The 17,520-nt window shown below is 36.4% G+C and overlaps 1 protein-coding gene across 3 annotated transcripts in view; it reads left to right on the forward strand.

The window, feature by feature from the left end:
• Positions 1–17,520, forward strand: part of ANKS1B (ankyrin repeat and sterile alpha motif domain containing 1B) — a 447,745-nt gene continuing 430,225 nt past the window's right edge. For all 3 annotated transcript variants that reach the window (XM_074826981.1, XM_074826982.1, XM_074826977.1), the window contains exon 1: positions 1–134. In XM_074826981.1, the coding sequence (XP_074683082.1) occupies positions 1–134 (134 nt within the window). The remainder of the gene's footprint in view (positions 135–17,520) is intronic.

Raw genomic sequence — 17,520 nt, forward strand, 5'->3', positions numbered from 1 at the left:
ATGGGGAAGGACCAGGAACTGCTGGAAGCTGCTCGCACTGGGAATGTGGCTCTGGTGGAGAAACTCCTCTCTGGGAGGAAAGGAGGGATCCTGGGCAGTGGATCTGGAGCTATTCCCTTATCCAGCTTACTGAGGTAGGGACATCGTTCCCCATCAGATGCTGGGGATATTAACCTCTTCTTTCCTGTCATCATCATCGCCCCTCTCATTTTCATTTCCATTCCTGCATCCTTCATAGTAACAATAAATCGTTCACTCTCTCGCCAAGTACAAGTGTGCCTGTGTTTAAAGTCACAGGCAGTCATTTTATTAATATAGTGATACTGAATTTCTTGCCTTCAATGCGTCAGTAGGGTACTTATTCATTCTGTTACTAGCTGTGGTGCAGAACTTACATTTTTATTGTTGGGCTAATATGCACGATATACTAATTATTCACCCTTTGATATTTCACCTTCAAATTACCACTTTTAATCGCAGATGGAAGCATTAATTACAGACAAGGCATTGCATTGTGGAATTCTGTGTACAAAGCTATAGCTTCACCCCATACCCTCACCCATAGTTGCTACCCTCACTTGCAGAAGAAATTAAGCATGTTGAAGTAATGGTCCTATAAAAGAAAGAAAGGGAATCTTTTTTTATGAGAGGTCATGGAGGCAGAGAAGGTGTAAAACTTATGGAGCAGGTTAGGTAAGAGCAGCATTACTTTCAAGGTACCTGGATTTAGTGAAGTAAAACTGGGTTACTGGCCATGTTGGGTGGAAGGACTTAACTTTAGTCATTAGTCATATCTCAGGCAATCTACAGCGTGGCTTTAATGTTAAGTTTCATCACGCTTTTAAGTAAGAGCATTATCACAAGCATTTATGACATTTGACAGTATTCAAACAAGAGAAGGTCTGCAGCACACGGTCCAGTGCTAGTGTTCAGTACTACACTAGGCACAGCAAAAGAAGACAAAATGAACTGAAACACCGTTGACCTAGAATTTGAATAAATTGGGATTTTGGTTTGGTTTGGTTGGGGGTTTTCTTCTGGGAAGAAAGAAAGGGCCTAGAGAAATGGAAGTTGCTTAAATGACAAAATATTTGTGATTCTATTGCCACTACCTCCTTAGTATGTCATTTCAATGTCCCCTATCAGAGGAAATTTAGTGTAAATGTCCAAATTATACCTGTTTAAACTCTATTATAATAAAGTCTTGCTATTTTAAAGCTGGATTTAGTGCTGTAAACAACAACAGTTCAGATATTCATAGTTTACCAAAGTTACATGGTTCCCCAGTTCAATTAGTTATTGCACCATTGTTGAATTACTAGCCCATTGACCAAAATCAAAACACACCATGCGATTGGTTTTTGTGCTGTACTTGAATAGGCTACTTAGCAAGGAGTATGCCAGATAATTGGTTGAATTTAAAATATGAGTCTTCCTAAAATGTGATACCCATTTTTCCTAAGTACAGAAGTTAAGTTCACTTCAGTACAATGACTAGCCATTTATAATCCAGTTCTACTGCATGGTTTGTGCAGTGACTTTCTTCAGGGCTAGTGCCTGTGCTATATTCTTGCACTGTTACTTTCATGCTGTGTATCATAAGTTCTGTATATCCAGAGGGAGTGTATTTGCTTGTGGTTTTCTTTTTTATTAAACAGCAGTATTTTACTTTGTGTATATGGAACACATTTAACCATGTGTTTTGTATATACAGATGGGTCATGACAGTCATTGTTTATTACTCAGAATTTAATTATTTTAGGTTGTAAACTCATCTGTAGTGTTTTTTTTTTTTTTCTGGAAGTGCACTTAGCTTAAAGAGGAGTAAAGCAAAGTAAAACGTACTGTTTTATTTATATTTCTTACTAATATTATAAAGAATGTCTATGGCTTCTGTAAATATAACTTCAAAAATTAAAAGTAAAAATCTACTATACAGCTGCTAAATATTTCTAATTTTAAATAAGCTATATGAATATATTTTAAAAGAATTGGTGCATAAACATTCACAGTCTAACGCACTAATGAACATAATGCTTTTTAGAGGGAATCTTAATAATTTCATTGACTTCACCAGGAATGCTCAAAGTAGAAGCCACTATGCATTATAGAAAGTGTTTTCAAGAGAGAATTATATGTGCTACGTATTTTAACATAGCTTTTTTTGGAGATGTTGCATGCTCTAACTGATGCCACTAATTATGGATTAAGTCCAGAATGACATGCAAGATTAAGGTTGGAACTATCTTGGTACAGAACACATGGAAACAAAAAAAGGTACTGAAAGGGAGTCATACTAACATCTTGATCCTGTTTAGGAAGTCGACACTTAACTGAAAATAGCAAAGTTGTAGAAGAGTCATAATTGCAGAGTGTAAAAGTTTGAATTTGAGCTTGGGGGAATCTGAAGATTTTTTTAATAGAAAACCAACTGAAGCAGCTTACTAGTAAAGCTATACTAGTATTTTTTGCATACAGTTTATTAGACTAAAAACTGCTTTTGAAAGTTACAGTAATGAGAAAGCAATAGAAAAAACACAGGGACATTTTTTTGTTTCATAGGATCTTTAGGAGACATTGTGTTTGACAGTAACTCCTGGTGTTTCATTGATCATAATTATTGCTCAATTCCTAACATGGTGCCCCAGAACTGTACCTGTCCCATTGTGGTGAGAAAGGTCCATGTTGCTTTTTCTTTCTCCTTTTGGCAATACTGTTCCTAGTATTAGGTTGGAAAAGTCCAAGTCTTTCAGCATACAGTTGGACTAATACTGTGCTTGTTATGTTGGTCTAAGTAGCAGTACACTATCCTTTTGCATTTCTTCTAAGTGTTGGAGACAACTCAGTTTATGTGGCTGAACTCTCCATGGCTTGATGCCTTTCTTTGGTGGAAATTTGCTTTGCAGTAATTATGTACCTTGTGGATGAAATTTAATATTCATGAATTGACAAATACACATCGATTGTTATCTGAACCAAGGAACAAACTATCTGAGCTCTGATCTCCTATTTACATTTTTACAACAATTTTTTTCTGACTCTTAGTATACTTTATGGTACTTGGGGGAAAAATAGGGCAAGCTTTTGTATGGTTGTTTTATAGTTGACCCTATTCATTGATGTTAATTGCAGAGTAAATGATCTAATTTTTAAAGGGCTGACTTCTAAGTCATTATATTAAATTATGACAACAGTTCAGGAAAACAGCACTGTTCCGGAAGGCTATTTAAGCACACATATAAATATATGAATGAATTCCTGTGAGGATTTAAACACATGCTTAATGCAAAGCATGTGCAAAGTGCATAAAAATTATATGTGCTTAATTAAGAGGTCATATGCACCCAGATATCTTTAATAGATACTATGTAAGATCTCATGCCCAAATTGATTTATCTAAAGCAATGACAACAAATCAGTGATGTGTGACTGTGTTGACTATATAATTTGTTTCAATTCAGGAGAAGCACTGAAAGACTCTGGGTCAGTTTGTGGCCCCCCTACCTCAGTCTCCATGCTTTGCTCTGGAATATAAAGATTGTGGGTGAATATACTGAGGATGATTTCCTCAGATGCAAAAGTTAGCATAAGTCATTGCAACATACTAGAGCAAGTATAATCCTCAGTAAACACTTCTCATAGGGTAATTTAGTTGCTTAAACCTAGATAGTGGCATTTTACATGCCCATGAGTTTCTGAGGCATCTGCATGGGCTGACGGACTTTAACAAAGAACCGTGACCTGTGGAGATTAATCTAAATTCTATGTGGGATTCACTAGGACTTCTAAAGCTGTGTTACACGTGTGTGTAGGCTTCAGTCTCCAACCCAAAACATTAGTGCAGGTCTGGGATTTGTTCTTTTACTACGAAACAAAGATATTTTGAGACACCTCAGAAAACATTCAGTTTAGAAGACCAAAGTGTAAGGGAAGTTTCTTGTCTCTGTTTCTTCTGGGATTCCACTTCCTGGAATTGTCATCCATTAGTATATTAACTGTGTTGCATATTAAAAAAAAATGTTTTTAGGTATGTAATAGATTGTAAAGAGAATTTTGACAGATTTTGAAATGATTTCACTGGCTTTTATATTATTCCAGTATAAACAGGAAAATTTGAGAGTGAAATCCTACAGTCCCTCTAACAGAATGTGTCATTCATTTCTTGTATCCCAACTCCTTAAATGTACATTAAATGATTTAACACATAAAAAGGGTAAAGTGTTCCTAACAAAGCCAGTATTTTTAATTTACTTAATTTGATTATCTGTGTATACATAACATGTTTTTATTGACCAACCAGTTTTTCATTATTGCATAGAGACAGACATTTTTTCTTTCAAAGTGTTTTAGGAAAAATAGTTTTGAAGGTTTTCATGTATCACAGAGACCTTACATAATTTTGCCACGTGCAATCACGGACATGCCTTTTTGACCTACTAATATGTTACATCCTGAAGAAAAATGGATAGTTCTTGATTAAATACTAAATTTTAGTCTTTTTAAACTTCGCATGTTAGAAGAGTTTTGGATTTTTATCAGGGCTATGGGATAGAATATGAATTAATATGAACTGACACAGAGTAGCAGTGAAGGGTGAGATGGCCCCTTCTTCCTCTTTGTTGGCTACTGCCACTACACAGCATGGGAGGGCGGAGCAGCCTGCATGGAGCTGGTTTTTTCCCCTTCTACACTTGGCAGACTGTGGCAGGGAATGGCTCCATTCTTTGCTTATCCTTACTTAGTGCAGCTACACCACGTGTAGGCCTGGCCCAAGATATTTCTCCTCTAAAGTATAAGAAACCCAGCAAGCAGATTGTCAGTCTGCGAGTTGCAATCTGTTTCCTCAGCTGTTTCTCAGAGCAGTGTCTTGCTCACAGCAAAGCCACAGTTCAGCCTGATGGCCTCAGTGCATGCTGAGAACCACACAAATCTACTTCTATCCTTGTGCAGAGCCCTGCGATTTGTTCAGCTTCCAGATGAAAAATCCGATTACACTTAGATATGGCTTGTGGAGCAGAAAGTATTTAAAATATTGAAATACTTTATGAGGCTTTAGTTAAAGTTTTAGCAAACTTGTTTTCACGTTGTAATTTAAATAACAAATGGATCATCTTATCAAGAAAAATAAAAGCACTAGTTCTGTTTTTCATTACAAATAGCATTGTTTAAAGTAAGAGAAACTTAGGTTGATTTTATAAAGAGATTGTGTTATATGAGACTTGCAGTAGTAGGGTTCTGGGTTTACATACTTCTGAGGTCACTTGTTTCTATGTTAGAAGGTATTTATTTTAGACAACCAGCACGGATAATAAAATGGCAGTTATTTGTTACATAGAGGTCAATTGGGCATCCAATTAGTCTATGCTTATTTCTGATTTTAGTTATACTTCTTTTAATTAATATGTGGGGGTTTTTGTACTGATGTCCCAAGCAGAGACCACCATTCCCAGATTCCCCAGTTACCTTCTTTATCCTGTCAGAGTAGGAAACTTAAGTCTTTTGGGGACATATTTAATTTTTGTTCCTTCCGTCTTTCAGTGTGAAATGCAAATTAATGATCACTGCGACACTTAGTTTATGCTGTTCGGTATTAGTGATAGTTGACTGCTGCCTTGATTCTGCATGTTTGCCCTTTCAAATGTATGAGCTTCTCTTAAAACTTAACCTCCATTTTGTTATTTTCTACCTTTCTTAGACTTATTCTTATATCTGATAAATGCTTTCAGTCAAAGTTTAAACAAAATTTTATCTATGGAATTCCTTAGATTTCTTCACAAGTTTGAAACATTTACAGAATGTAAAGGTAGCAATATGGGAGTATCCAGGACATCTGGTAGAAATCTCATTGTTAAGGGCAAGGCAATTCACAAAGTTTGTGTAATAAATCTTCCCTAGGAGCTCAGCGTGATCCTGGATTCACAGCGCTGTAGTTAGTCTCTGTGGATAAACTTCTCACTTCTTACTCCAGATCTTGTTTTCTGAGCATTGTTCAAGTGTACATTCTATTAATTTTCTAAAATGTTACACCAAATGTAAAAAATGAACAGCAAGAACTGTAGATCTAGTGTAAAATCTATCAAGATCCTATTATCTGCCATAGATAGGATCAAGATATGGGATGTAGCAGTACTGGGAGGACTGTTGGAGTTTATGACGGAGTCAGGAGGGCTAGTATGAGAAATTTTACAAACATCTTAAGGAGAAGGTAAGGAAAAAACCCAGAAAGTTGAAGTGTCAGTAACTTAAAAGAATTCTAGAATTCTTAGCCACTATATGGCTAGTGTCTAACTCTGCAGAGGACCATATAAATGCGTTTTGATCACCATCGTGTTTTCCCTCTTGTCTCATGTAGATGATTTTAGTAGTTTGGTAATTCAATAGAATTAATGCTGCTTTATACATTTTTAAAATTGATAAATGACATTGATGCTTTTAAGTGGTAGTGTTATAGCAGAACTAAGAGAGGAAATAAATGAAATAAAATGAATGATGTAATCTGAAAGGCCTCCTATCTTGTGACTTGTCAAGGTTGGAAATATTATGATGAGCAAATACAGATGCTTTTAAGACAAGCATTTTCACAGCCACTACACTAGTGATCAAGAAGAACATAACCATGTTTCTAAAACCCTATAGGTAGATTCTTTTATTTCCCTCAGTTTCAGTTTGTATGGGTATTCACGGATGAGCTATTAAGGAATTGCTTTACAGCTCTAGGCCGTGCTTTTATTGCCCTGACATAGGCAGTAGTTGAAGCATCCTATAAACTGCTTTAATTTATGCTACCGGTGTATAATCCCTAAGGGACAATACAGTGTAGAGTGCAGTTACACTCCCTTTCCCTCAGCAAGCTTAGCCTGCTCGCCTGGGGAGGTCACATATACAGGAGTTCCACAGCTGGAATTCCCTTCTGCCATGGAATTTTTCTGCTGGCCATTTCCAATCAGAGTACACATCCTAATCCTTTTTATTACTTCAAGGTAAAATATTTTGACAACTTTTAATGTTAAATGTGAAAGGCATAATAAGCAGTGTTAATTCCTGCCTACTGATATGACATTTTCATGTACATGGATCCTTTTGGGAAGTAGGGAATACATTTTGTTTGAACTTTATAGCCTTTGTGGGAAGACTTTTATTACTTTTTAATTACTTTTTCCTGATCACAGTATTTTCAATATGTTCATTTTGCATTTAAGAAGTGATATAACAACTCTTCTGTACCTAATTTAACATCTATGAATTTCTAATAATATACATGTATCTAATATAAGAAAGGTTCTGTGAGGTTTAATTCCACAAGACTGTGCTTTTATTAAAATCATTTTACACTGTTTTCCATTTATTGCACATAGCTAAAGAAAGAAGAAATGCTAAAAATGACATCTTGAGTGCAATTTGGTTCTAATTTAAAACACCCTTTGGTAGCTATGTTTCCATAGGTGATGTCTGTGCTAGGTGTCGGAGTTCCCATTATAGCCAATGGAGATCGAGTCAATGCAGTTAGGGAGCGTGCAGAGTGATTCAGCTCACCCCAAAGTAGATACTGAATGATTTTGTTCAAACTGAACCACATCCCTAATTTAAATACTTTTGTGGGTAAAAATATTTCAGTGAAGAACAGGAAAACAATTCTAATTGAAGGTATATGTAGAATATATATATATAAATGACCACTTAAATAGTTAAGCTAAAACAAAATTTGGGTATAATTTCTATCCTTTCATATTTTATAGGTGATTTGGATGAATTCAGAAGTAGTAGGCATTAGGTACTGACCAGATAATCAGTAGATTATCTGATCAAGAGGCAGAATCTTGGATTATTGAATTTAGTGATACAAGAAAAATACATAAAAGGCATGATGTTGTATCACATGAGGTTTGTCACCAGTGTGCCAAGCGTGCAAGAATGGAATTAGAAAAACCTTAGCCGGAGTTGAAACCAGTGAGGGATGGGAAGGGCAAAAGTAAATGTTGACAGCAAAAGAAAATGTGGACCCTCTGCTCAGTGGGACAAGAGACATAGTGACAAAGCACATGGAAAAGGGAAGGCACTCACTGCCTTTTCTGCTTGATTGTTTTGGTGGTGACTTCCTAGGTTCCTGAGCCTCCTAGCAAAATTTCTGTGGCAATGAAATATTACCCATGGTCGAGGAAGATCATGGGAACGCTTAAATTCAAGGGACCGATGCTGCTGCGAGGCCACTGTTATCTTTGGAAGATCACATCAAATGTGAGCTTTCTGATGGCTGGAAAAGGAAAATGTCACACCCATCTTCAGAAAGGGCAAGAGGAAGGTTCTGAGATCATCAGTCTCATCAGTCTAACCTAAGTACTAGGGAAAGTTACAGGGCATATCCTCATGGAAGCAATTTCCGAGCACACAAAGACAAGAACGTGATTGAGAACAGCCAGCATGGATTTACCAAGCTCAAATCATGCCTAACCAACCTTAATTGCTTTCTACAATGAGATAACTGCCTCTGCAGACGACGGGACAACTGTGAATACTGTTTAACTTTACTTTAGAGCAGTCTCAGTCAAAATGTTGAGCTATGGACTGAATAAGATGATGATAAGATAGGTGGAAGCTTGGCTGGACTGCATGGCTCTGAGGGTTGTGATCAACAGTACAAAAGCCAACTGTTGGTGGTTTCCTCAGGATTCAAGGGTCAGTACTGATTGCAGTATATCAAGTATAGCAGGTTTGTAGATGATACTAAATTGGGGAGAAAAAATTCATATGAATAATTGCTATTAGGAGGGACCTGGACAGGCTGGAGAAATGGGCTGATTGGAGCCTCATGAAATTCATCCAAAGCCATTGTGAAGTCCTGCAGCTGGGAGTGAATAACCTCTTGCACCACTACAGGCTCCTATGTTGGAGCTGGACAATTTTTTTTGCGTTTTTCTTCTTTTTCTGTCAAATTACAAAATGCCATTACAAAAAAACATCATTACAAAAACATCAATATCACATTTAGTCTTTGAGTTTACACATTAGTAACTTCTTTCTCCTGTAAGAATGGTGTGATTGGTGTTTGGATTTTTTCCTAAGCCTTCATAGCAAAGACAAGTGCTGAAATAGGTTAAGATGTAAAGTATTCGTGTTGTCACAGCATGAGAAGTGTCGAAGAAATAGAGACCTTTTAGAGAAGGTAAAAAAGGAAGAGTTTTATAAATTAGAATTGGGAATATCTTCTGGAATAGGTATTTTTCCTCTGCATATTGCTGGAACCTCAAGCCTTTGTGATGTAACTTTCTAGTGTGTTTGTTACTGGTAGTTCTGAGAGTTAATTGTGAGTTTAATGTCTTCAGTGTTTACTTTCTGACTTGTCAGGGTCATTGTTTTCTATTTTTAGATGCCACTAGATGTGAGGAGTGAATCTGTGTGTCTAAGTTATTTTTGCAGATTAAAACCCCCAACACACTAATATTAGCAGTTTGACCCCAGAATCTCAATTCAGTCATTGGTAAGGTTTCCTAAAAAACATAATTTACACTTATTTTTAGTTTTCAATTTTCTCGAGTAATTATTTATCCACTTCCATATCCTCCTTGTCATCTGTATAGCTAATTTGTCAGATTATGCTCATAAGTAATTTGCAATCACTCTGCTTCCTGTTTTGTGCACATTTATTGCAGAGCAGTATCTTGCATAACCAAGTGGTCTAATGATCTGCCAGGGATCTTCTCACATAATGTGCACAAGTAACATTTCAGAGAACCAAATGTACCAAATGTAGAAATAAAGCGTATGGTATATAGTGTATGTTACAAATCTGTTGTTTGGCTGTCACAATAGTTAAATCTATCCCCTCTTTTTTTACTTTCATGTAGACTATGTAAGTCTGGATTTCAGAAGGAGTCATGACATAAGCAGGAAATGAAGCCTCTGACAGAATGGAATAGGCATGTGTTCTGGGTGAGGAGATGTGGCTAGAAGACAGGTGGACGGAGAGAGACCTGAATAGGGGTATTTGGAGTGTTTTGGCAAGCAGGCTGTATATAAAAATCTGAAAAGGCTGGAATGCTAGAAATGGATGGTAAAGGAAATGAGTATAAGAATTGAGACTGGGAATAAGAACTGAGACTGGTTGACCATGGAGGTTAGGACTGGTGAGGGGCGGAAGAAGCAAGTTTAGGAGACAAGGTACAAGGAACAGGGCAAAAGGAGTTACATTTGGCAGTATAAAGAGAAAATGTATATCCACTGAAATACAGTTTTCATTCAGTGTCTGACATTTTCATATTTCCTTGCTATAACAAATATTTGTGAAAGGCATTTGCAAACTGTCTAATTTTCTTTTAGTGCTAAAACAGTGGTTAATAAAGTGCCATCAGTCATTCCATTAGTTTAAGTGGAAGAGATTGTCGTAATGGATATAGAGATCCTAAATCATGTGGTAAAATTTTGCCAGGATGACACCACATGGTGAAGTTTCAGGAGTTTTAGTGTGCTTTTTTAATAATGGTGAAAAAAAAGTTGCTGGTGCAGTTTTTATTTAGCTCCCTGAATGTGGGCATTATTTTTTTTTTTAATGACACAATCCTGTAGTCTTTCACAAGGTTCTTACCTCAGTTGTGGCCCAGGATAGACAGTGCTCATTGAATAAGCAGTTATTCAATATTTTTTATCCTTACTATTCAGTGTTTAGCCCCAAGCCTTATTTACTGCACACAATTCAAACTCTTCTCTAGAAAAAGAATGATTAAATTTTCTCCTGGACTTTTCTGTGGTGTTTGTCGCTATAGTATCCGACTGCTTCACAACATTAATGAGTTTACTGTCACAGTACTTCCGTGACTAAGGGTGTTAATATCTCCCAAGTGCTAACTGAAGCACAGGTAGATTATGGTGGGAAGTATCCACTGATTTGGTGTTTCTAACTGGTGACTACAAAGAGCTCATTTTTCACAGTATGAATATAGTTAGTGTAAAAACATAGGAATGGCTCTTCTTGGGCAGAATGAAGGTCCATCTAGCCAAGTACTCTTCTCCAGTAGTGACTGGGAGTTAAGAGGCTGGCCTTAGAAGAATATAGTAGCAAAGCAAGCATGTAGTAAGTAATACTTCCTCCAGTGTAGTCTCACAGCTTCCAACAATTTACAGCAGCTTTCAGAGACAGATGTATTGTCTTTGTATTTAATAGCTCCAGTGGATTTTTCTTCCATGCATTTGTTCAATTGGTCTTTGAAGTGATGCAAATTTTTAGCATTCATAGCATCTCACAGCAAGGGTTTCACATCTTAATGAAGTGTTATGTGAAGAACATTCTCTATAGATTAAGTAGCATTTTATATGTTCAAATGTATAAAGATCTTTTCAGATGTTCAGAAGTTTGTTTCTGGACTACAGACACAGATAGAATCCAGTTCTGTGGTGCAGCATTAAACTGCTATTCCTGGTCTTAACTTGTTTAATTGATTTAGTAAATACCAACTCACCTTTTAATACCTTTGATTTTCAAAAAGGAAAGAGTTCTTATTCAGTCATCCTCATTATAGGGAATAGGCCGTCAACTGTTCCATTATCAACATTCATTTCACAGGGAAAAATAATAAGGAATCATGTAATTATTTAAGGCTAATACATATGTGTAAGCAGGATGACTTAGCACCAGCGCTTTAATCCTTGACTTTGCAATCTCAGTAGCTTTTCATGCACTTTTCTGTATATATTTATATATATTTCCACAGAAAAAGTATTTATTTTTCATCAGAAAGATATATTTCTTTTGAGAATGTAGATAAGCTACCTGTGTAGTGGTGAACAGAACATAATGAATTTGGAGATGTCTCTATTAATTTACAAAAAATACAACTCCTGATGTGTATCTAATATCCTTATAAAAAATGATGTGGAATTAGAGATGCTGGAGGATTTTTTTTTTTTTTTTTCTTTTTGGCAAGTAATATGGATTTGAACAAGGTTCCCATTATATTACCTGAAATAGCAAAGGTAAGGCAAGGAAAATCAAGCTTTAGGTGCTGAAAGTAATTTGTGAAGATGGAAATGACACAGCTGCGTGTAGGGGAAGGATGTTACTTTCCTCTCTTTTGTGGGAAACAGTTATTGAGGAAAGAGCAAGGTCATTCCCCAGCGATGAAGTATTTCCTCTTATATGTCATGACCTAGAAAGATAGTTTGAGGCATAAATGGAGTGTTTATCATTTCCCCACTTAAACTGGCAAATCAGAGTTAATTAGTTACTTCAGGAATAAGCTTTATAGTAGGTGAAGCCAGTCCTGGTCACTGGTACTTACCATGTTGGTACTGCTTAACCAAAAAAGAGAGAAACTTCAGTGTTCAGCCTTCACGCCTCTGTCATTCAGGCAAGAATAAATGGAAGAAAGGTAAAACAAAAAGTTCATTATACACTTGCAGGCCCAAGAATTTTGCCGTAATGCCAGTGTTTGAGGGCACACCCATCCCGTGTGATCTGAAGGAGAATATATGTGATTGATTTGGAGTTGTCTACAACAGTCTAAAAATATTAGTACTTGATTGTGACATTATTGTGGTACTGGTTTTGTGCACTTTGTGAATTATGGTAAAGATTACCAAAAATGTAACCAAGAAAGAGGATTTGGATCCAGATGCAGATTTTGCAGAAAATCCTGGAGAAACAGTGAGAGATACTCAGTATGATGCCATTGTTTTATCTCTTCTAAATCCCAAGAAACTGATCTGGGGGAGCAGGTTCAGGCTTGGGCATCAGCTGGGTTTAGAGTTGCACTACTGAGATAGAGGGAGTGGAGTCATGAGAAATGCAGTGAGATCTAGAACCTTACAGGCTAGGGTTCTTTTACTCACCACTCATTATGATCTAGATCATATATGTTTATTATTTAAAAAAATACACTGCTTGAAAGGCAACTTTACTTTGAAGAGATGGAAGCATGTATTTAAAAAGCACCCACCTTAATGCTAGCTTCAGTTCAAGGATTAAGGTGGCAAATGTTTCATAGGGTTAAAGTTCCAGATGTTTGGTCAAGTGATCAGTATCTGTATTTTACACCTGCTTCTACATCTAGCAAGCTACTGCTTAATGAGTTGCCCCTAAAGAACAGTAGTTTATTTGGGGATATTTGCTTCACTCCAAGCATGCAGAGTGACAAAGTCTTCATATTAAGATGGAAGTATGTTGCACTAAATTTAAAAATACTGCAATCTTTTGTTATTTTTAAAAAAATATATGTTTTAAATAAAAATAATCATTTAAAACAAGTACATTTTTGCTGAATGAAAAGTTCTGGGAATTTATATAATTAAAGGGCTCTCAGCAACAAAACACAAAAAATCATTAGCTTTCAGAAATACTTCTAAGGCATTAATGGAAGACTCAGCCATGCTGAAATAAGAACATTTTCTTTTCACCCTGTATTTTCCCTCGTTGAATGTGCCTCCTACAATCAGAAGAAAAATCCTTGGCTTGCATTGCTCACTGACTCAAAGTAGACCAGTGACTTCTTCAGTTAGTGTTTAGGAATAAGTTTTATTTTGTTGATTTTTTAATAGTTTCTTAGAAAATACTTGATACTCATCTCACGGCTAAACAAAATTTAGCCAGTTTATGACGTGACTGTTTTAATAATGATAGATACCCAAACTCTTAATTTTTCTGTTGGTGAGGGTTGTATAATGGAAAAATAGGCTTTTTGTTGTCAGTTTTCAAAACATAATAGGAGTTGACTTTAATCATATGGTCCCTTCACTCTTTTGATCAAACCTGAGGGTATACAAGAATTTCGAGACCTTAGCAGTAATTATGACAAGGTGTCCTTGCCACAGGAATCATTTCAGTGCTCCAAAACTGTGTAAGACTTACATAGGTATAAATGTCAGAAAAGGAGTAACAGCAACAGAAATCTTATGATGTGTTTCCAATGCATAAATAGTTTTTGCCACAAAATGTAGTCTTGCAGCATTTGGTTCTCCTCCTCTTGCTTTAAAGCTCACCTGGTTGTAACAGGGCACAGACTCAGGAAATAAATTTTGAAAAAAACAAGTGAGGTTGCTAAGAAGTGTTTGCTTTTTAAACAGCCAAGGGACCATTCTCTCTGTTAGGCTGTCTACTTCAGTGGACAGGGAATAAATCAGCCAATTATGATAGAGGTAAGAGATAAACAGAGCTTTCTTTCCCTTCCCTCAGTAACTAAATATTGTTTTCATAGATTTTTTTTCTCCTCATCATCCCTTCTTTTCCCAGTAGAACTGATTTTCTCCCCTTTCTTTCTCTCAATGTGACACCCAGCTTGAAAAGGGAGAAAAAGTTAGGAAGTGAGGAATCCTGAAGTTCCTTATTCCAACCTTGAAAAAGAGGACCTTGCTGCAGATACTCACCCCAAGGCCAGGAAGTCCAGTGTGAAAAAATGGAAGATCTAAGTTAATGCTTTCGGAGAATGCAGAAGACACTAGATTTGACAATAGCATGAAAAAAGTAGACATAATCAGGTTGGAATTCATTGGGAAGCTTGAAAGAACAGACACAGTGATGGGCAGAAGCAATAAGATCAGGGATACAGGATTGATTTTGGAAGTGGTGCATGTTAAGTTCTGGATAGAGAGGTAGAGATCCACTTTCAGAACGTTCCTCAAAGACTGATGAAAACTAAGAATGGCAAATTTATTTAGAGAGTGACAAGAAAATACATGTGAGTGGTTGGATGTTGTCTGGTCTTTGTCCAACAGACCTGTACCACATGTGAATGAATCTGCCTAGCTACTTGGGAAAATGCCAAAACCAAAACCACCAGTTCTGACAAAAGGCAGAAGGAAGGAGCTGAGTCCCTTTGTGATATTTCTGTTTAAAAGTGTTCTTGGGTTAAAAAACCTCAGGATAGAATGAGACAGCAGGCCTCTTTAAAGGATGGAGCCAGAGTGTCTAGACATCTTTGGAAGGAAGTATACTACTTCGGCTAGTCTTCAATTTGTAATAGCTCATTACCCAAATCTCCTTTGAAAATATGACTTTCTTAAATGACACAAGATGTTACCATTTCTGTGTAAGTTCCCAATAAACTCTAAAGAGGAATTAAGTTATTCCAGAAGATCAGCTCATATTACACGTCTGTCTTCAAGTTTCACTTGACTTGTGAGATGCTGTAGCACTGTCAGTAGTTTCAGCAACTGTCATGCAGCAAGCGTTGCTACAGTCTAATGGGATTCTTGGAAAAGTCTGGAATACAGCTGAGATCTTCCTGAGAAGAATGAAACTGACAATTCATTATATTCCTGAAAAGTGTCTTCAGTTATTTTTGGGTCTTGGGGGATTTCCTTTCTCAGCTGCACAGAAAGTAGTCTATATACCAGACTAATTTCAGACTATTACACTACCACACTTCTTGAGCATCATCCTGTAAAGCATGTGAAACTCTGCAAAGGACTGCTTTATTTTCACTGTAACTAAAAGGCGGATTCTACCTTTCAAAGCAGTTGGATTGACATTCACATATGGATTTGTCAGGAACTATTTTAAATGAGTGCAGATTTATCAGAGCAGCGAAGGGGGCTGTCCTGTCTGTGTTAGCGCTGCTCAGTGCATTCTTCTAATCATACGCAGTTTTAGTCACACAGCCTAAGATTCAGACATCACAGGCAGATGCACTATAGTTTTGACAAATCTGTTTCCCTTTGCAACTCTATTAGGGCACATTATTGCACATCTAAGCATACAGAACTTGACAATAATATGAATGATTAAAATATTTGTTTTTCATTTAAAGTTGTTATTTAAACCACTTGGATGATTTGTGAAGAATTATTTTCTTTCTAAAAGTTTTCAGTTTAGTTTTGGTGGGTTTCATGCAAAGAGTTTTTAGCTAGATTTGAAAATGCTGAAAAATCTGTAAACAAACACATTGCACTAAGCCTAGTGATTTGTGACCCACCTTAAAAATTGTCAGAAAAGGAAATAACATCCTGACTTTAACTTCTAATTTGAAACGTAGTCTGTCTCTTAATTTGGTATTGCGTTGCTGTGCTGAAGTTGGCAATATGTAATACAGTATCTGATTTTTTTGCATCATATTGAAGTGATTGTTTGATTTTTGAACAGATTTTTTGGTCCGTAAATATACTCTTGAGTAGCAATTACTGTACCCAAAGAGAGGTTTGCCATGCATCCCTTAAAATTGATTCTCAGGCTTAAGCTGTGATCATTTATCTTTAACATAACAACTGAAGACTTTCACACCTAAACATTAATTCACATTCCAAGTGAACAAAATATATTTTGGCTAACAGCAATGTATTCTGCAACTAGACACTGAACATACTAATGATACTGTGTAACTGTGTTACTGCTCCCATTTGTGCTATATACTACACATCTCAAATTCTGTTAGTACCTTGATCATTGGATTCTCTTTTCCATTTGCAACACTATCAAGTTGTGTTTATGTGTTTCACTGTTAATCAATAGTGAGCTAGCCTATCAGTTTCTCAATAGGTCAGTATTTCCCACTACAGCTTAAAAACTTAAATGTAAATAATTGTTCACTTTATCTTCACCCTTTTTTCTGGTGAGGGATGTTACTTAAATGCTAATGAGACAGGGCTTGGTATCACCATCCGCCAGAAAATAATGCAAGTAGGAGAAAACATACTGAAGAAATTTTGTAAATAAATTTGAGTGATGTCTTGCCTGTAGAGGAAACCTTGAAAAATCTGGAAATGAGCACAGTCACAGGTAGCTATGTGTCCATTTTATAGATCTATGCTTCAGTGAAAAGAGCAAGTTCCTTTCCCTAGAGGCACACGTTCCTCAAATGATACAATGACATTGAAGGTACCTGTCCTTTTCCCTCCACCGCCTATCTTTTTTCAAGAAAGTAGAGGTGTCTGTCTGTATGTCTGCAGGCGTGCATGAATGTGTGACGTAGCCATGAAGGGCAGCTAGTCCTGAAACAGGTAGTAAAATTAAAGTGGATAAAGATTCTTTTTTTTTAATTATTTTTTTAAGGCCAACTTTAATGAAGAAATACCAGCTTTTTCCCTTGAACTGCACTAGTTTTTAGGATACTTGTAGTGATCAAAGTTCCTCAGCATAGAAATGACATGGAGTGTAAGAGAATCCAAAACAATAGTTACGCTGATAACCATATCACTCACTTCAGATGTGGAGACTCACGTCTCTGGTCTGTCATTATCCCAAGAAAGTTCTCTAACCACTGGTTTACCCAACACACACATTTTCCCTGGTCCAAAGATTATATATAGTTACATAAACATATTGAAATAGTTTTTAAAAAATTAAAACCAAAATTTACAAGCATTATTGGTCAGGACAGTTGCTTGGAAAACAGAACAATGGTAAGGGAGGACTTTAATCTTCCCATCATAATCGCAGTCTTGAGTTTCATATTCCATTCTTTCCTATTTAAAAAAGTAGAAACAAAAATATTTCAGAATGATTCTTAGTTAAAGTTTCACATAGAAAAGTAGAATTATCAAAAATTTGAAAAGTAGAAGTCAAACACTTTACTGGATTTTAAAGGCAATATGTTGCAAAGT

This window comes from Strix aluco, chromosome 5 (genome assembly GCF_031877795.1).
Source record: "Strix aluco isolate bStrAlu1 chromosome 5, bStrAlu1.hap1, whole genome shotgun sequence".
NCBI classification, from domain to species: domain Eukaryota; kingdom Metazoa; phylum Chordata; class Aves; order Strigiformes; family Strigidae; genus Strix; species Strix aluco.